Below are 21,037 nucleotides of genomic sequence, written 5' to 3' on the forward strand. Positions count from 1 at the left end.
ATAAGATTGAAAGGAACTCTCATACCTCACCGTGGAGAAAGCCTGTTATCACCAATGAATGATTTGTACTTTCTTTTAAAACATTTATTAGGCTTCATCCACTAGATATTATCATAGTCTACAACAGAACTCTGTCCTAATCAGGCTAAGGGTCACATCGAGCCACCTACCCAGTGTTATCTAATGTGCCCATCACCATAGAATCAGGGCACCATTTAGCGTCTGAGTGCCAGTGTCCTGGAGGTGTCCTGGAGGCAGTGGGGAAAACCTTTCTGGGCAAGAACCTGCATTGTCTGGGCAAAATGTGTGGCCACAAAGAAGCTCCCAGTTGCATCCTTTTTGATTCCCAGTCTGTTCTTTTTCCCTTCAATCCAGGGCAAGAATGGCTCACCCGGTGCCCCAGGGGAAGCTGGTCCTGCAGGTAACCCAGTAAGTATCACAGTGAGTCAGGGATGTTGATACAATTATGGGGGTAATTTATAACCCAGCCCAGAGACAAGAGTTACATGTCACAGCCTTACAAATGTATTTAATGTGACTGGCCTGTCTGAGATCAGCCCCCACAGAGTGTGACACAGAGGCTGAGAGGCCTGGGGGAGCTGGCAACAGCCTCTGTGGAGAGGGGGGAAGTAGCATTAGAACAACTCACTCTGGGAAATGGCAGGCAACAGCTTAAAGCAAGGTCACAGCAGGGGACAGACCTCACAGGGGGCCTTTTGTATGTGAGACTAGTCTGCCAGCATTGAGGTGCTAGAAGGCCACTGAAGAGGCTTTCCTTTATTGTTCCCCAAAGTTGTTCTGGGTTCAGTAGTTAGTTATAGTAAACCCATTGTATTCAGTGCCTCTGATGAAATGCAGGTCAGTTCCCTTCTTGCTTGCTGGAGCTCCTCTGTCCGGACAGTCTGTTTCACTGGGATTTCAGGTTCAGACAAAAGCCAACGGCATAACCAGTAAGAGTCAGGACCTTCTCAGTTCAATGATGCTTCCTTTATCTTTCTAACATTGTACTTTCTGCAAATAGAGATGAGGGGAAGTGGTAAATTGTGTTGTGTGTGTTCTCTGTTCTTACATTATTTTCTCCTCATTGAACGTTATCTCCATTTGGGGTTCAGGCAACAGCCAATCTGTTTACAGGGGGCATCTAGCTGTTTTCATTGCCAGTATGTAAAGCTCTCACTCAGACTCTTCTTCAAGCTAAATAGTGGCTGTTTAACTAGTCCACTTGGCTTTGTCAATACCTAGATGAGATGTCAGTGTGTCTTTGAAGAACTGTTTTGGGCCTGTCTTTCTAAACTTATTAATGCCATACAGTAGAATCTTATAACTTTGTATAATTGTTACCAAACATATTTTACCAGGACAATAATGTTCAGCAGATTATACATTTTCAAATGATACCTCACAAGTAATACTTGATACAAAATATATTATGGTCTTGTGAACATTGTACAGACTATCATGAGATCCATCATGGGTATTAGCCAAGATGGTCAGGGATACAGCTCCATGCTCTGAGTATCTCTAGGCCTCTAACTGGTAAAAGGCCAGAGACTGGATGGGACTGGATGACTTAATAACTGCCCTGTACCATTTATTCTTACTGAAGCATGTGGCACTAGTGCTGTTGGCAGACAGGATACTGGTCTGACCCAATGAACCACTCTCATGTTCTTAACAATGACACAAGTAAGGTGTATGCTGCTGACACAGTATTGGTCAGCATGAATGGCTTTGGTCTCATTGATATTATCCAACTTCTCTAACATTGGTAAAATGACCCTCACCCCCCAACAAAAAGGGCAGCCCCACAGCAAGTTTAGAACAGAAGGTGTTTCCTTCTGTGGGCCCCTGCCTAGCTAACTTCCAGTTCTTTCTGAACTCACACAAATATTCTCAGCAGTGCACTGTGCAGAGTTTTAGGGACTTTGTTTTGAGAAGAAACAGGAGGGGCAGATGAGGATTCAAGTTTCTCCACAAACTATGGCAGCTCAGAAAAGGTGATGGGAGAAGGAGCTGCTGGTGTTCATGTTTCATTTTTTTTTCCAAGGGCCCAAAAGGAAACAAAGGAGAAAATGGCAGTCCTGGACTTCCTGGATTTATTGGGCCTCGAGGCCCTCCGGTAAGGATCAGTTGAATGATACAAAGTGGTTGTTATTCACCCACTCCCTGGTTTTCACTCTTCAGCCTGGAGGAGGGAAGGACAAAATATCACTGGAGCCTTGTGTGTTCTGCTAACTACCCAGAAGCTCTCTTGGTATTCCAAGGAGCCCTGTGTATTATTTCAAAGAGAACTATGTCCACTTCCATAGCCCACAGAAGGAGTATAATCTCATTGGGTATGTCTACACTACCCTCCTAGTTCGAACTAGGAGGGTAATGTAGGCATACCGCACTTGCAAATGAAGCCCGGGATTTGAATTTCCCGGGCTTCATTTGCATAAGCGGGGAGCCGCCATTTTTAAAACCCCGCTGGTTCGAACCCCGTGCCGCGCGGCTACACGGGGTACGAACTAGGTAGTTCGAACTAGGCTTCCTAGTTCGAACTACCGTTACTCCTCATTCCACTTGTAGTAAGGACACCTATCCTAAGGCTCTGAGTAGGAATGTGGTATTCATGAAGGAGTGGTTTAAATGTTTTGCACAGTGTGAGTTTGGGGCAGTCACATCACTCACTAGAGCATTCTGCATGGGCCATGGATATTACAGAACAGCTGCAGCTGGAATATGTTAGAGCGATTAAGAATATCCAGACTATTTCTTGTATTCTTTTACTAAGGCTAAAGGCCCTAGGTACCTTGAGACCAACTGTCCAAGGCTCAGCAATAGAAGTACAGGTTGGACCTTCTCGTCCGACACCCTCGGGACCTGACTGGTCCCGGATGAGGGATTTTTCCAGACCAGGGGAGGTCATTTCAGGCCCCCTGCTTCCTAACGTCCCCACTTGCCAGCCTTCCCAACGGGCTTCCTTCTCCACTCCACTCCTCCCTCCCTCCCCCCGCCCAGCTGAGCCACGTGCTAGCTCCTGGCACTGCCACCCCCCCCATCCCTTGCAGACCATCTGAGCTGCAAATCAGCTCCTGCCCTCCCTCCCCCACAACCCAGCTGAACCATGCACTGGCCCCCAGACTCTCTCACAGCCCAACTGAGCCACACGCCAGCTCTTGGGCCCCCACCCTCTGGAGACTCTCTGATCCTGGAACATCTGTGGTCATGCCTGACCACGGATGTTACCAGACCAGAGAATTTCAGATTTTAGAGATTCAACATGTATATTGTAACTTAAACGTAAAATATTTCCTGAGGTGATCTAACAGCTTTTCTATACATAAAAATATCAACCCCTTAAAATCCTGTCTCTTGGGCCCTTCCAGATCTAGAGGCGAATGTCTGATCTCAGTGAGAAGCTGGGATTCTCCTTCCCCACTAAGTTAATGCTCTTGTTTCCAGCCCTTCAGTGACACAAGGTAACAGACTTTAAAACCATCACACTAGCGCAGGACTGAATCTTCCCTAGCCTGTCTCAAGCTGGAACCATTTTTAGTGGCAGGGAGGAGAAAGAAGACACAAGTTTGTTTTCTTTTAAAATTAAAGTAGCTGTTTATAGCTGCTATGCGGTTTTGGAATGTTGGAATACGTCCCAGTTTGGGGTTGGTTGGCAAGAGATATGCCCCTCAGCATGTGATTGTTTGCACTGATATGTAATAAATACACCTCGTGCTTGTGCAACTGATTACACACACTTCCAACTTATCCGAGATGTATCAATTACAAACACACACGCAAACACATTATAAATATAACCAGGGAAGAGGTGTTTCAAAGGCTGTATGACTACACATAATTTGACCTATACATGTTACAGATGCTTTTCTGTTCTCCTTAGTTGTGTGAAAATGTGCTCAGAACTTAACAGCAGCCAATGTGATACTAGTGTTGCCTTTTCAGTCCCATGCTTCAATATTGTGGTGGTAGATCCTGCAGTGAATGCCAAAATGGAGAAATTATAATACTTATTTATTCTGGTATAGTATATACAGAATAGAAGAGAGTGGTAAATGGGGAGTGCTTTATTGAAACCTAACCGCGCTATCCAAGAATTCAGGAAACTAGCTCAAGAAAACTTAACAGAGGCTGCTAAAACATTCAGGAGCAAAGTGAACTGTATGGCAAGAAAAACTAGAAGCCCCTATTAACAATACATCAATCTCAACACCTTTGCTTGCTTTGTAGGAATGGCTGATTCCCTACATTTAGGATCTTTCACATGGGAGGCAGTATATTTGGAGATGCACTTTGACCATAGGGACTCCCTTTAGTTAGTGTTGACTCATCGGATTCCTGGCTCACCAATCAGGAAGATGTCACTTGGTGACAGAGTATCAGAAATCCAAGGATTAATGATCTATAACGTTTTGTGCTTGACACAATATTCGGGGTTTGGAACAGGTCCCACATGAAGAGAGATTAAAAGACTTGGACTTTTCAGCTTACAAAAGAGGAGAATAAGGGGGGATATGATAGAGGTCTATAAAATCATGACTGGCGTGGAAAAAGTGAATAAGGAAAAGTAATTTACTTATTCCTACAATATAAGAACTAGGGGTCACCAAATGAAATCAATAGGCAGCAGGTATAAAATAAACAAAAGAAAGCTTTTTTTCACTCAGCGCACAATCTGTGGAACTCCTTGCCAGAGGATGTGGTGAAAATGAGGACTTTAACAGAGTTAAAAAAAGAGCTAGATAGATTCATGGAGGTTAGATCCATCAATGGCTATTAGCCAGGATGGGTAGGAATGGTGTCCCTGGCTTCTATTTATCTGGAAATGGGTGACATGAGAGGGATCATGTGATGATTACCTGTTGTGTTCCCTCCCTCTGGGGCACCTGGCATTGACCACTGTTGGCAGACAGGATACTGGGCTAGATGGAGTTTTGGTCTGACCCAGTCTGACCGTTCTTGTGTTCTTATCCATTCCATAGAAAGCAAGTGAAATCACCTTACTTGTGGGATAAGAATGGGGACTGGTTGTTGGTGTGTGACTTTGGGGGGGCCTGCGTTGTTGTACTGTTGTGAGTGTTGTGTATTATGTACTTTCTTCTCCTCTCTTAGGGAGACACAGGAGAGAAGGGGCCTTCCGGAAAAGAGGTGAGTTCAGTTCCTGCTTTCAGAGCCCTACTGGTGTCTCTGTTCAATGGTAGAACCAGGCATGAACACCAGGGTTGCGCTAGTTTCTTCCTGAGATACTGGTTTGACAAGAATAAATAAATGTGTCATACGCAGGGATTTGTGGCGTATACAGGCCTTCATTTTCTGGAGGGCCTGGGCGCCATCCCAAGGGTTAGCATCCTGTCATTAATGTTATATGTGGCTAGCTCTTGTGTACTCATACCTATTGTTTCATTACAGGGCGCCGCCGGGAAACCAGGCAACCATGGACCCAAAGGAGACAGGGTGTGTTGGGATGTGTTACTAGCAGAGCTGTCCCTGACCGGGGGGGGGAGGATTAGGCCAGGTGCAACCTGCTCCCCAGTGCTCCAGGCACGGGACCCAGGGCAACCCCCGTCACGCACCTCATCCCCACCCGTCTCTGCTCCATGCACACCCCACTCCGCCCCTTCCCTCAAGCCCATTTCTACCCCTGTTCCGTCCTCTTGCCCCTTCCGTGTGTAACGTGAGCTGGAAGATTACCAGGGTGTCTGACGTGGTGCGGCAGTATGGGTCACGCCTCACACACTCACCGCAGGGGTAGGAGCCAGAGCCACTTGGCAACCTGCTCCATTCTGCCCAGTAACCATGCTGTGTTTCATTAGGCTGGGGAAGAAGGGCCACGCTGTTTTCTGTATTGATATGCTGGTTCTCTCTGGTAGGGAGATCCTGGCGTCAAAGGTGACAAGGGCCCACAGGGAGAGAAAGGCCTGCCTGGGGATCCTGGCATACCTGGCCATAAAGGCCACACTGGATTGATGGGTCCCCAGGGACCTCCAGGAGACAGTGGACAAGCTGGCCCACCAGGACCTCCAGGACAGCCAGGCTTCCCCGGACCCAGGGTAAGAATGGTGGTTGTGAGCTTCCAGAGAATTGTATAGAAACACTCCCTTAATGACATGACCACAGCCCAACGTTGTTGCGGAGCGACCTGTGTGGAGTCGCAGTTTACTCTGCAGTGCTATCAGCACGTTCTTCCTCTGTTAGGTACGCATGGAGCGTATGTGCAGTAGGGCTCCCCTCTCTCGCTCTGAATCCCCTGCACACAATGAAGGAATGCTGCACCTGCTGGCAATCTCCCGCTAAACCATGTTGGAATTAAGTGGCCACCACTAACCTGAGTGTTTGTCAACCAAGGCAGGAAACTGAGATCTTGGACAACTGAGGTCATTGAAATTCCCGTGGTTTTTTTTTTTTTTTTTTTTTTTTTAAGTAGAGAAAGTTAATTTGGGGATGGTTGGCAAATTCCAGTCGGGGAAAGAAAATATTCCTGGCCTGAAACTTCTGCAGTGGGATGCATATGATCTCCTTCACTTCCTATACGAAACTGCTGTAGGCATTGCTGTGTGGTGTTCAGCAGGTGCCACGGTCAACTCCAGAGGTGGATGCATCTCTCCCCCAATGTGCCCATTTCATTCCCTAATTTATTTCTTCTTTTTGTTAGCTCTCGCTACCTTTTTCTTCTGTCTAATAAGAGTCTGGCCTTGCTGGCCAAGAATATAGTTCACAACACTGCTGTAAGCCCTGTAACCAGAAAGAGGCAGCTAAAAGCAATGTCCTAAACAGCCTAAAACAGGTAGAAGTTTGCCCCATTTTGGCATGGTCTGATAACACAAGGTACCGCACAAGGCAGCAGCGGATACAGGGCAGGGCGAGCAGGGCGGCTGCCCCGGGCCCCGCGCTTCAAGAGGCCCCGCGCATGCACCGTGGCACCACGGCACATGCGCCGTGTCACATGGGGGCCCTGTGAAATTGCACTGCCCTGCGCCCCACAAAACCCTCATCTTCCCCAGCACAAGATCTTTTCCAGCAGTGAGATTTCAAGTGAAAATCAACCTCAGCTAAAGAAAACAAAGGAGATTGATAAAAATGAAAGCCTGACTTAATACTTTACAGTTCACATACGGTACCTGTTTTTTGCTTCTTTTCTGTATTTTTAGTAAAAAGCAAAAAGGATTTTAAATGGTGTGCTTCCCATGGTACTACGCAGGCTTCAATTCTCTGCATATCAGATTACAAACCTGGGTTAGCACTGAACAGTATCTGGGTTATGCCGTCACCTTTGGCCCATACATACCATAGAAATACAAGAGAGGATGATGTACTACAGGGACCCTTGATATATTCCTGGTTCTGTTATTGGAACTAGCTCATGAAAATTCAAGAGCTCACATTATATTTGAATAATTGGTTCTGTGTAACAAATAACACTACTCACTTAAAGTGCCTGCAGACTGAGTATTTAGAAGAGTGAGGACAAATATTTTATACTAGTAAAAGTGGACTAAATGTTTTGAGAAATTAATTCTGCCTTGAGGCTTTTACCTCACAGGAATTAGAAGTGAAATATTCCCTGATGTAAAGAACGGGTACGTTTTAGACAAAGCACATCTTTATTGGCTAACAACAGACACATGATGAAATACAGGAATGAGTTATGAATAATGAAAACAACTAAAAGTAATGAGCTTTTGAAAAAATCTTCAATGGAAAAATCCACAAATTCCTTTTCTGGGTTTCAGAAGAGATGTCTAAACTTTGAAAAGTATTTTCTAAATTGGTCAGGAAGAGGCATTCCAAACATATGTTGATTGTAATGAGGTCACTTCTGTTGACACTGGGGGATGTCTTTACTTTATGTTTAATGTGTGGCTTGGAGATAGGTGGCAAAGGGACCAAGCTGTCCATATTTGGGAAAGACATTTTGTATAATTTTAATAGCATGAAACAGTTTAATTTTACAAAAAAACATTGAATGTGTTCTACAATCAATAATGGAGAATAAGAACTTTCATTTCAGAAGAGTCCTAAAGCTTTTTACAAAACTGATGTACAGTACAGATTATACAATGTTGTACCCTCAAATGCATTCACTTCTGATGCAATACAACAGATGTTGAACAACACACTTCACCTGCACAGAAGAGAGGAGGACAGTAGTGTTCACAGAAAGCTGTGAGCTTGTGCAGTGGCTCTGGAGAAATGAAGATACTACCTAGAGGTGCATCTACACAACACCCTTAGCTTGAAATAAGCTACGTAATTTGTGCTATGCAAATTGTGTATCTTATTTGCATAGATTATTTTGAAATCTATTTTGAAATAACAGGCTGCTTCAGTAGATGTGGAATATTGATACTTGCAGTATCCCAGAATAGCTCTACAGTGTAGACGTACCCAAGCTGATTAGTAGAGTGCACACAGGTAGATTTTGTGTTTCTATCGGTAGTGGATATTCACACAAGCCTAGGAACACATGAAAATGTATTCTGGACATAGATGGAAAAAATGTGCACATGGATGAAAACATTAGAGGAAACATTGTGGAAGGGGAAGGGGAAAAAACTACAACCTACCATTGGAATTCCAGAAGGGAATTTAGGCAGGCAGTACATAATTATTCACTCTATTTGCTTTCAAATTTCATCTGGCCGGAAATCAAAACAAGGGGAAGCCAGGAAGAAACTGTGGTTTGCATTCTGTGTAGATGCATCTGGCATGAGGTCAGATTGCTACAATCTCTGTGTGCTGCTACACATTCTGGATCAATGCCTATAACGCCATCATCTAGACCAGGGGTCTCCAAACTTTTCAGCCCGAGGGCCGCATTAACTATCAAACAGCAGTTCGGGGGCCGACTACACACTTGAGGTCCAAATAAAAAACAATCAAAACATGGATGTTGTTTTTAATTATGTATTTAATATTATTTTATTCAGTTATTATTTAATAACACATTCATACACTACACATGAACACCTGTATTAGTGTGAATGGTGAAATTGTTTCCTGGATGCCAAAATAGCAGACATTTCTGGCTTTAGATTTGTTGTCCCTAACATCAACAGTGACCTGAGATTATCATCGGACAAGTTTGTTCTCAAATTGTTCTTCACGTATTTCATTCTTGAAAATGTTTGTTCACACAGGTATGTTGTTCCAAAGATTGAAAGGTACCTTGATGCAAAACTTTTGACATTAGGAAAGTCTTCCTTGGGCAAAAACTGGTAAAAACCCACCAGTCCTATTTTGAACTTGTCCCTAAGGAGGTCATTTGCTTGCAACTCAATGACTTCCAGCTGCAGTTCATCTGGGCAACTGGCCACATCTGCTTCAAATGGGTTTTGAAACAATCTCACTTCTTCTGCCTTTGAATCCAAAAAGGTCTCCACGGACCAGATGAGAGGGCCTCGCGGGCCGCATCCGGCCCCCGGGCCGTAGTTTGGAGACCCCTGATCTAGACGATGAGTTTGATTGCCCCCTTGCGGGCGGGAAGCACAGCATATGGCCACGCGGCAGCACCTTCGCTATGTGAAAGTAGAAAGAATTATAATGTAAGAGAAAGATGAATTGTGCTGTAATAATTGAATAAGTTGAAGGAATACTGTTTGTCTCTGAACAGGAAGAAGAAAAGTATGTTAATGTTGTTTGTAGGTATGCAGATCAATGTGCTAGCCAGGTGGGCCTGAGTTAACAGGAAAAGGAACATTAAGTGTTAAGCAGAAAGCAATTAGAGATAACCAGGGAGATATGGACCCGAGATTGCTGTGTGCTTGATGTTGAAATGAAGATACTTGACTAAGTCTCACACTAATCATGTGAAGTTTTGCCCATCCTTTTAATCCTGTTAACTTGGCTTTCTTTTGACTGTATAAATCAAGGGGTTTGAACCTTGTATGGTACTCACATTTTCTGGGTTAATTTGGCAGAGCAGCTTTGCTGAATAAACAGAGCGGTCTGTCAAATCTGTGAGTCCTGTCTAACTTTGACAGCTAGGAAGATTCACATGTGGAAAGGTGGCAGTATCTTCTCAGTGGTATTCCTGATGGGTCCCATTAGGGTGGGGTAATTTTAATCTCCACCAGATACTTGTGGTGGTGGATGTTGTGCTGGAAATGCATTGAACCAATAAATCCAGGCCTGGACTTCCCAGCAAGGTGTGAATTGTAGGTAAGTTGTGCCCCCCGTGAGCTCCCTGAAAGACTCTTCAGCATTAGTGGTTCCACCAGGGGGAACTGACTCAGGCTCTTTGCAGCTTCTCTAAGCACCCCCGGGGAAGGGTTTAGTTTGCCCTTCTTGATATCGCTATTCCTCTTCTCCCCAGGGGGATTCTCCCTCACTGGAGACTCTGAGAAGGCTCATCCAAGAAGAGTTAGGAAAGCAGCTAGATGGTAAGTGTCGATACCAGGCAAACCACCCCATGTCCAGGGCTCCAGAAGATGCTTTGTACAGCCCCAGCTCATGTGCTTTGTGTCCTCAAGCATTGAAGGACAATTTTGAGAGGGAAGCAACTTGAGAAAAGGGCAACTTGTGAAGTGAAATTGTCTTGGCCAACGTTCTTCTAGTTACTGAGACGGAGGATGCTTCTGTTAGTACAAGGACTCGCCCCCTCCAGCCCACGTTCTCATTTTACCCTATTGGGAACAGAGCCTGTTGCCATGGAAATAATTATGATGTCACAAACTCAGCTTTGCCTGAGTGCCGGCCAGGTAACAATGCAGCGGCAGGAAAGGAAATAACCAGTCCTACAAGCCATGTGATGGGGATTAGGAAGAAAAAGTCTGCAGGAGAGATTCAGAAAATATTCTTGACTGCAGGGACAACAGAGTGGTTGGTTAAAGTGATCTAAGGCTTAGGAGATGCCCCATCCTGGCTGGTACTGCAGGACTGTATGGGGAAGCCAGGGGAAGCAGTTTGAAAAGTACAAAGAGTTCGGCAGTGAAAACATGATTTTATGTTGGCCCTATTGCCTGTGATCGCTTGGCTTTGTCTCTCAGAGCCTTCTAACTCAGCAATGGGCACCCTGGGCTAGTGAGTGGGCTGTATGAGTGGCCCTCCTTCAGCTCAGAGGGCTGCAGGATTGTCGTAACCAAGATGGTCTCCTGGGATATGGTAGTTTTTGCTAACTACACCTATATACCTAGAATAGAATTTGCAGGGTGTGCCGTTTGAACGTGCTTTGATTGAATGCAGACGGAGCACACGGCTCTCACACTGTTGTGTGCAATCAACACCTACCTCACTTCACATGCCCTTGCTTTGTATGCATGTCAATTCAGTAATTTTGGTAGGGAAAATCCCCTCCACGGAGGGGCACCCGCAGAATCTGGCAACCCTGCGCATAGGCAATAGTAAACACAACGTATTATGGGCCACACACAGAACCCTGATGGGCCACAGGTTGCCCACCACTGTTCTAACCTAACAAAACCACCTTTGTCTCTATCATCAGCCAAACTAGCCTACCTCATGGCTCAGATGCAGCCAGCACATATTAAAGCACCACAAGGCAGACCAGGGCCTCCGGGGCCTCCTGGCAAGGAAGGACTCCCAGGAAGACCAGGCCCTTCAGGAGAACCAGGCCGGCCTGGACAGACAGGGTCTGAAGGACCCCCCGGCCCAGTGGGTCCAAAAGGTGAGTGAATCAGAGAACATATTGAGGCAGCCTGAATGCTGAGGTACTTGTCCCAAAGCTTTGTGGCTTGTTGTGTGTTCTGAGCTCCCAGGGGTTCCTAGAGAGTAAGTATGGGAGGAGCGAGGGGAATAGAGCAGCAAGAACTGCTTTGTTCTGCTGCTTTTAAAACAAGACTTGCCCCTTTTTCAGTATTTGCAGAGAACTCTTTCTATCAGTTTTTTTTTCTTTGTTTCCCAAACCACAGTTCTCAGAAACATCTCGGGTGCATCTAGACTGGCAAGATTTTGCACAAAAGCAGCCACTTTTGGGCAAAAACTTGCCAGCTGTCTACACTGACCGCTTGAATTTGCGCAAGAGCACTGACTTTGTAATGTACAAAATCAGTGCTTCTTGTGCAAATATTTTCAAGCTCCCGCTAGGGAAAAAGCCCTTTTGCACAAGAATACTTGCACAAGAGGGCCTGTGTAGACAGGGAAGAACTGTTTTGTGCAAAAGAGCCCCGATGGCTAAAATGGCGATCGGGACTTTCTTGCGCAAAATCGCATCTCGAATGGCCACGGATGCTTTTGCACAAAAGCACTTTTTGCGCAAAAGCATCCGTGCCAATCTAGTCGCGCTTTTGCGGAAATACTTTTAACGGAAAAACTTTTCCATTAAGAGTATTTCCGCAAAATCATGCCAGTCTAGACGCAGCTCTCTGGCTTAGGAATAACAAATATGTGTGCGGTGTAAAATGCATCCTGAGAATTTGGAGAGAGCCACCCTTTATGTAAGTATCCCGCTGATCTGTGGTGTCATGTTATTGCTTTGGGATGACTCTGAAGTGCTTAGTACAATGAAATAGCAGCAGGACAAACAGCTCCCTGGGATTTTTATTGGGCAATTGCAGGGTGTACATAAAAATGGCCAATCTGGGTCAGCCCAAAGACCCATCTAGCCCAGTGTCCTGTCTTTTGACAGTGGCCAATGTCAGATGCCCCCGAGGAATGAGCAAAACAGGTGATCATCAAGTGATCCACTCCTTGTTGCCCATTCTCACCTTCCGATAAACAGAGGCTAGAGACAACATTCCTACCCATCCTGGCTAAGAAGCCACTGATGGACCTGTCCTCCATGAAATTATCCAGTTCTTTTTTCAACCCTGTTAAAGTCCTAGCCTTCACAACTTCCTCCAGCAAGGAGTTCCACAGGTTTTCTGTGCATTTCGTGAAGAAAATCTTCCTTTTGTGCATTTTAAATCTGCTACCTATTAATTTCATGTGGTGACCCCTAGTTCTTATGTTATGGGAACAAATAAATAACTTTTCCTTATTCCTTTTTTCCACACCAGTCATGATTTTATAGACCTCTATCATATCCCCCCTTAGTCTAAGCTGAAAATTCTCTCTCTTATTAATCTCCCTTCTAATGGCAGCTGTTCCAAACTCCTAATCATTTGTGTTGCATGCTTACATGGCTATTTGAGCACTGCACGCTAGAGTGCTGTGGATTTACACCCCAGCTTGTCGCTCACAAGCTCTACACACACAGACCCGTTGGTTCAATAAACAATTGTCGGACCCTGCAAGGGTCTCTCTGGACCCCTCTCTGACCTCCATCCAGCAAAACTCTTAAGAGCCTGAGCAACATGCACTTTCTGAGTCCTCTCACTGCTGTAGGCGGGGTAATCCCCATGTGTCAAATGAAATGTGTGTGGGTTAGGCTCCGCTGGAGCAGGCTCTGAGCGCTCAGCAAAGTGCAGAATCAGGCCCTGCCTGCCTCAGCGGGGAGGAAAACATCTCGTGCTGTGACACAACCGATTTGCATCCCAGGCCCTGGGGAGGGAGCCCATGGCTGCAGCTGCCCAGCAATACAGTCCTGCTAGATGATGAGCTGGACCTTTCCTCCTCTCGGCCTCACCTCGTTTCAGGCTATGGGCCCCCAAGAGCCCTTGCCATAGCAGTCCCTGGCAGAGGAGTCAGAAATGAGACTGACCTTTGCACAGGGCCTTTGAAGAATGCAGAGAGGCATCTAGAGCTCTCCAGCCTCTCCAGGACCAGTCCCAGCCTGAGCCAGCAGGTCTCATCTGTCAGCTAGGAACTGGGGAGCTCTCTGCATAATGTCTGTATTCCAATGACAGCGGGGCCTTATGGCTCCAGACAGGATCAGGGCCCCTCTTTGGGTTGTGTAGATCACACTAACCTGTTTGGGTTGTATCCTGCAGGGGAAAGAGGTGTGAAGGGTGAGAGAGGAGACACCGGCGTTGGTCAGAGGGGTGAAATTGGTCCTCCAGGAATTCCAGGTGGGTTTTTTGTTAATACCTCACTGTGCTCCGTGTACCAGCCTAGAACCACAAGGCAGGCAAATTACCAGCGAGGGAAGTGAGCATTGCTATGAGTGATATGTGGGGAAGTGCCTCCAACTGGGCCTGGCCTGGCGAAATGGGCCTGAGCCACATACCTCCGCACTTGGCTGAAGTTCACCTCCTGATCCCAGAGTGGCTGCCATCAGAACATAAGAATGGCCACACTGGATCAGACCAAAGGTCCATCCAGCCCAGAATCCTGTCTGTGGACAGTGACCAATACTGGTGCCCAGAGGGAATGAACAGAACAGGAAATTATCAAGTGATCCATTTCCAACCTCTGACAAACAGAAACTAGGGACACCATTCCTACCCATCCTGGCCATTGATGGACCTAACCTCCATGAACTCCTTTTTGAACCCTGTTAAATCCAGGGCTTCATAACATCTTCTGGCAAGGAGTTCCACAGGTTAACTGTGTGCTGCATGAAGAAAAACTTCCTTTGTTTGTTTTAAACCTGCTGTCTATTAATTTCATGTGGTGAACCCTAGTTCTTATGCTATGGGAACAAGTAAATCACTTTTCCTTATTCACTTTTTCCACACACGTCATGATTTTATAGACCTCTATCATATTCCCCCTTAGTCTCCTCTTTTCTAAGCTGAACTTTCCCAGTCTTTTTATTCTCTCTTCATGTGGGACCCATTCCAAACCCCTAATCATTTTTGTTGCCCTTTTCTGAACCTTTTCCAATGCCAATATATCTTTTTTTGAGATGAAGCAACCCCATCTGTACGCAGTAGTCAAGATGTGGCCATACCATGGTTATATATAGAGGCAATAAGATGTTCTTTGTCTTATTCTCTATCCCCTTTTTAATGATCCCAAACATTCTATTTGCTTTTTCGACTGCTGTTGCAGACTGAGTGGATGTTTTCAGAGAACTATCCACAGTGACTCCAAGATCTCTCTCTTGAGTAGTGGTAGCTAAATTAGTCCCCATCATGAGTCAGTCCTGAGAGTAATGGCCCTCTGTTTTCATTCCAGGCCTTCCAGGAGAACCTGGCTATGGCAAAGATGGGATGCCAGGTGCACCTGGTCCACAAGGAGAAGCAGGGGTGCCAGGCCTCATGGGCCCACAGGGACCTCCGGGAGCCAATGGACAGTGCGACCCTTCTCAGTGTGCTTACTATGCAAGTCTGGCCGCCCGGCCTGGCAATGTCAAAGGGCCCTAAGCAGCCCTGGGGACTTTCTCCAGTCTGCTTTCTAAAACTTGAATTCAGCAAAGCTACCAGGAGCTCTTGGATTGTTGCCTTCTTGCATTTCTGTATGGGAGGCCTTTGAAATGATCAAAGCCAACATATGCTGCCGGTCGGTCAGATTATTATTACGAATGATTATTTTTATTATCTCTTTGTTGATGTGAGAAATGAGTTTGGTTTTGTTCTAACATCAGGGCAAATTTTAAAAAATTAAAAATAACTTTTTACCTATGATATCGATATCTAGCATAACCGTTGTGGTTGACATGGAACCCATGTGAGGGGTGAAACCTCTGCTCAGCTGGTGAATTCCTTTCCAGGCTTCCTTTCCATGTTCGAATATGAAAATCGCAGTGCACTGTGTGGCGCACACTAGGGACTGTGAGAAACAAGCCGACAGTGGGATTGCTGGCACTAATTGCAAGCTGCTAAAACGCACTGGGGAAAACAGTGCCGTGGGGAGACTGAAAAATAGCTAGTCCCCACTGCGTTCAGCTAACAATGGACAATAAGTTACAGACAACAAGTGTAGGATCTCCCAGAACTATATTCTCCTTGCTCATTAAGGATACCAACTTTAATCATAAATAGCCACTTGCCTGGCTTTTCTCAGCATGAGGAGTGCTCTGCAAACGAGGCAAAGGAGAGCTGAGAAGATGAAGAGGGATTCGGTTTCCAGTAGAATTGTTCTCCCTGTACCCTGTACGTGCTCTTGAGTTCCACTCCAAAAGGCAAAGATTTTATTCCTGGTAACCGGGGCCTCTGCTTGTCCAGGAGAAGCAAGCGGCCAGCAAGTGCCAAGTGCATGCTCCTCGACATCTTCAGCTAGCAGAGTTCTATTGCTGCCCTGCCGTGGGGGCATGGACCACACCCATTAGAGGGAATACAGTGATCTTCCAGTACTTGGCTGGGGATATGTTCCGTAGGAAGTCAGGGGAGGTGATTAGCTGGGTTGTGTCTGGACAGAAAATCTGAGAGGATGTGCAGGCCACTGTTTCTGGTCATCTAGAGGAACACGGTCAAAGCGGTGTAGCCTTTTGGAAAGAGGAGTGGACAACGGGCAGTGGAAAATGTAGTCTTGTCTTTTCCAGAGTGGTGAGCGCAACAAAGCATTTGGAGAAGGAAATTCTGTGTGTATCCCAAGAGGTCAATAACACCTGCCCCCCAAAGCTAGCTCCTAAGCTAACAGGACCGCCTGGCTGCAGAAATTGATGTACATATATACAGAATGAATAAAGATTAGGATTGGCCAGGCTGGGTTTTGGGAAGACAATCTCTTCTACAATAAGTCCTTCCTCATTCTAAACTCCTGCATACCCAGACATACACACGAGACGGATTTTCAAACATAGCCAACACCAGCTGGGCCGGATTTTTGGAAGAACTCAGCTCCTGTGAAGGCATGTGAATGAAGTTCCCAGATTCCAGTGCACAGCCCCTCACCTGGTTCCCAACAAGGGTGGGGCATTCTCCAATGCTCTCAGTGGGAACTGCTGAATGTTGAGTGGTGCTGAAAATCTGAGCAGCTCTTCTTGATGCCTCAGTGAGATCTCTTTTGAAACATCCATCCCCAGAGCACACTTTCGCTTAATGGCATTGCCTTCCAAGTTATTTAACCTGACCAGGCACCACAAGCTGGGGGCATGGGTCCATCCCAGACATAGAACCAGTGTGCATGGCACAGACATAGGGCTCGTCTACATTGGCCCCTTTTCCGGAAGGGGCATGTTAATTTCAGCCATCGTAGTAGGGAAATGCGCGGGGGATTTAAATATCCCCCGCGGCATTTAAATAAAAATGTCCGCCGCTTTTTTCCGGCTTTTAGAAAAGCCGGGAAAGAGCGTCTACACTGGCCCCGATCCTCCGGAAAAAGCGCCCTTTTCCAGAGGATCTTATTCCTTTGACGTATAAGATCTTTGAAGTAGGAATAAGATCCTCCGGAAAAGGGCGCTTTTTCCGGAGGATCGGGGCCAGTGTAGACGCTCTTTCCCAGCTTTTCTAAAAGCCGGAAAAAAGCGGCGGACATTTTTATTTAAATGCCGCGGGGGATATTTAAATCCCCTGCGCATTTCCCTACTACGATGGCTGAAATTAACATGCCCCTTCCGGAAAAGGGGCCAGTGTAGACGTAGCCATAATGCCTACGTCTACATTGGCCGCCTATTACGGAATAGGGATGCAAATGTAGAACTTTGGAAGAGGCAAATGCGCGGGGGATTTAAATATCCCCCGCGGCATTTGCATTTTCATGGCCGCAGTTTTTTTCCGGCTTGGAGATAAGCCGGAGAAAAGCGTCCAGACTGGCGCGATCCTCCGGAATAAAGCCCTATTCCGGAGGATCTCTTATTCCTACTTGCAAGTAGGAATAAGAGATCCTCCGGAATAGGGCTTTATTCCGGAGGATCGCGCCAGTCTGGACGCTTTTCTCCGGCTTATCTCCAAGCCGGAAAAAAGCGGCGGCCATGAAAATGCAAATGCCGCGGGGGATATTTAAATCCCCCGCGCATTTGCCTCTTCCAAAGTTCTACATTAGCATCCCTATTCTGTAATAGGGGCCAATGTAGACGTAGCCAATCATTTTGACACATTGGATCCCTTCCCCGCCCCCAACACGGGTAATATTTTGTTTGTTAAACATGAAATAACAGTAACCAATTAAATCCCCTGGTAAAAACCTTGCCTCTGTAGTTTGGAAGTGTGTCACCCCTGTGCAAATAATCCGTGGCTGTCCCTGTGCTTTATAAAGGCTAGTAAACATGGAAGTTCTATGCAGCAAAGCGTTTGTTGCTTCCAAGTAACTCCAGAGAATGCCTCTACTGGTGCCACTTCCTCGCAGGGCAGCCCTCTGCAGTACACTCAGGCTACGTCTACACGAATGGCTTCTTGCTCAAGAACATCTTACGCGAGGGTTCTTGTGCAAGAAGTCTTGTGCAAGAAAATGTCCACACTGCCATGTGCCTGCTATGCTTTTGCGCAAGAGCGCCCATGGCAGTGTGGATGCTCTCTTGCGCAAGAAAGCTCTGATGGCCATTTTAGCCATAGGGCTTTCTTGCGCAAGAAACCCCGGCTGAGCGTCCACAGTGCCCTCTTGTGCAAGAGCTCCCACGCAAGAGAGCTTACACCTGTTAAAAAAGAGCGTAGACCTTGCGCAAGGAGCCCTCTCTTACCACGCCGTACTGTAAATTTCCTTGTGCAAGAGCGGGCAGGCATTGTAGACACTCTGCGGATTCTTGTGCAAGAACTGGGGGAGGGATAGCTCAGTGGTTTGAGCATTGGCCTGCTAAACCCAGGGATGTGAGTTCAACCCTTGCAGAGGCCATTTAGAGATTTGCAGCAAAAATCCATCAGGGATGGTACTTGGTCCTGCTGAGAAGGCAGGGGACTGGATTTGATGACCTTTCAAGGTCCCTTCCAGTTCTAGGAGATAGGCAATCTCTATTAGAACTGCCATATTTGTGCAAGAAGCCACAAGTGTAGACATAGCCTCACTGTATTGTCTCCATTTCAACATCAGAGGCATGTCAGTCACAATATTTCACAGCATGATGCTGGGCCAGGCCAGGATTCAATTCCCCTACTCGCGTGGGAATGTAGGGCATGCTTCACACCCAACCAAACCCTTGGTAGCCTGAGACCTCATTTCTCAGGTTTTACAGAAGTCAGGCTTTTCCAGCAGCCTGGCTTGTTAACTGGGCCATGCTAATGTGACATTTCACTGCTGTCACTTCAGTAACTCATCAGACTGTCTGTACATCATGTCTGGTGATGTACATTCACATGCCTACACGTGGTACATGGCTGAGAACAAAGCAGCCCTGGTTCCACAGAGTCCGGATCCTGTACACTGGGTGAATGAGCTTCAGGGGGTAGCCGAGTTAGTCTGTTACAGAAAAGAACAGCAAGCAAATGGTCTGGTAGCACTTTATAGACTAACAAAACATGTAGACGGTATCATGAGCTTTCGTGGGCACAGCCCACTTCTTCAGATGACTGGAGTTATGACTAGGGGATAAGAAAACTCGAAATAAATAGGAAAACGGAGGGGGGAGGGAAGAGAAGGATGCTCTGTCACCCACCCCCCTACCTCTATACAGGGAAATGTATAAAAAGGTTCATGCTCAACAAGGTCCAGACCCTTTTCTCTCCATGAGACTATGCAGTGGAATCTAATTTTGAGGGCAGTTGGTACTCGGGAAGTGACTGCTTGAGTTGGGGAGAGGTATTTTACGTTTCTTGCAGTGTCTTGATCTTGGAAATGTACATGCATTTTTTGCCAAAAGGCTGCTGTTATTAAAAAGAGAAGCTTGATGGGGTAGCTTTAATGAAAAAGGAAAACATGTAAAACATCGGGGTGGGCTTCCTATGCAGGGAAATCGCATTAATTCTGCTGGAAGGGGGGGGGGGGAGGGAAGGGGTTCATAGTATTAATGCCACCCTGTGAAGCAGCTCTTCACTTCTCAACAAAACCAGCTCTTATTTCCCACTCCAGGAACAAAGCTTGGGATTTAGAAACAAATGATAGCCAGGCGAGACGGCTGGCAAAGCTGAGTCACCAAAGAAGAGAGCTAGTCCTCCCTCCCTGTGTCCATGGACACAACTTCAGATCCTGGGAGCTGTGGATGGACACTGAGGAGAGAATAGCCTGCAGGAAGAAGACAAGTGTTTCAGCCTAAATACTTCAGGTGAAATTCTGGCTTCTTTGAAGTCAATGAGAATTCTGAGACTGGCTTCAGTGGGGTTAAAATTGCACTCTTAGGGGCATCAGGAGAAGTGACAGCTTCTATGGGCCCAGGGTAATGTGTGGAAGGGAAGCTCCATGACTCCCAGAAGGGGCGGGGCCTCTGGCAGAAGAGGCGGGGCTACGGGCAGCCAGCCCTCAGTATTGCCCGGACTGTGGTGGGCCCTCAGAGCAGCCTGGAGCTCATGGCATGGCACTCCAGCCGTGATTTAAAGAGCCCAGTGGCAGTAATGGTAGCTGGGAGTCTTGGACCTCTTTGAATCACTGGGCACTACGTCAACTGCCTGTTTTGCCCCTACATCAGCAGGCCTAAGCGGCAGTTAGTTAAAAGGGCTCTTTCAATCACCACTTTTCTGTCCTGTAAAGAGAAACTACTAGACTAATTCTAAGAACAGCTGTTTCTCATTCCAGCAGCAGGCCAAAAATGTCTGCTCTGAAACCAAGTGCCTGCTCTGTGAGAGCGGACCGTGCACAGCCTACTTAGGTGACAGTTTGGGCCTGGTAATAAAACACTTAGGTTACGTCTAGACTGGCATGATTTTCCGCAAATGCTTCTAATGGAAAAGTTTTCCATTAAAAGCATTTGCGGAAAAGAGCGTCTAGATTGGCACGGACGCTTTTCCGCAAAAGCACTTTTTGCGGAAAAGCATCCGTGCCAATGTAGATGTGCTTTTGCGCAAAAAAGCCCCAATCGCCATTTTCGCAATCGGGGCTTTTTTGCGCAAAACAAATCTGAGCTGTCTACACTGGCCCTTTTGTGCAAAAGCTTTTGCACAAAAGGACTTTTGCCCGAACGGGAGCAGCATAGTATTCCGCAAGAAACACTGATTTCTTACATGAGATCGTCAGTGTTCTTGCAGAAATTCAAGCGGCCAGTGTAGACAGCTGGCAAGTTTTTCCGCAAAAGCAGTTGCTTTTGCAGAAAAACTTGCTAGTCTAGACACAGCCTTATTGTTGGAAGGGCTGGACGGGGACCAAGGCATACATACTCAGACCTGGCTCTACAGGGACCAGTGTACAAGTAGATGAGATTGGTACCCCTGCCAAATTGTTCCCTTCCTCCCTACCTCCCCCAGGGTTGTTTCCCATTAGTTCTGCCCCCTCCCCCCCACACACACACGCCTCCAAA

At 46.5% G+C, this 21,037-nt stretch overlaps 1 protein-coding gene across 1 annotated transcript in view; it reads left to right on the top strand.

Moving 5' to 3' along the window:
• The window catches only part of COL22A1 (collagen type XXII alpha 1 chain), a 310,548-nt gene extending 295,349 nt beyond the window's left edge, over window positions 1–15,199 (top strand). The window contains exons 57-65 of the mRNA XM_075920074.1: window positions 376–429; window positions 2,048–2,119; window positions 5,113–5,148; window positions 5,410–5,454; window positions 5,871–6,050; window positions 10,313–10,379; window positions 11,441–11,623; window positions 13,827–13,904; window positions 14,956–15,199. Coding sequence (XP_075776189.1) covers window positions 376–429; window positions 2,048–2,119; window positions 5,113–5,148; window positions 5,410–5,454; window positions 5,871–6,050; window positions 10,313–10,379; window positions 11,441–11,623; window positions 13,827–13,904; window positions 14,956–15,143 — 903 coding nt within the window. The 3' untranslated portion in view covers window positions 15,144–15,199. The remainder of the gene's footprint in view (window positions 1–375; window positions 430–2,047; window positions 2,120–5,112; window positions 5,149–5,409; window positions 5,455–5,870; window positions 6,051–10,312; window positions 10,380–11,440; window positions 11,624–13,826; window positions 13,905–14,955) is intronic.
• The last annotated feature ends 5,838 nt before the right edge of the window (window positions 15,200–21,037 follow it).

Source organism: Pelodiscus sinensis, chromosome 2, assembly GCF_049634645.1.
Source record: "Pelodiscus sinensis isolate JC-2024 chromosome 2, ASM4963464v1, whole genome shotgun sequence".
NCBI lineage: Eukaryota > Metazoa > Chordata > Testudines > Trionychidae > Pelodiscus > Pelodiscus sinensis.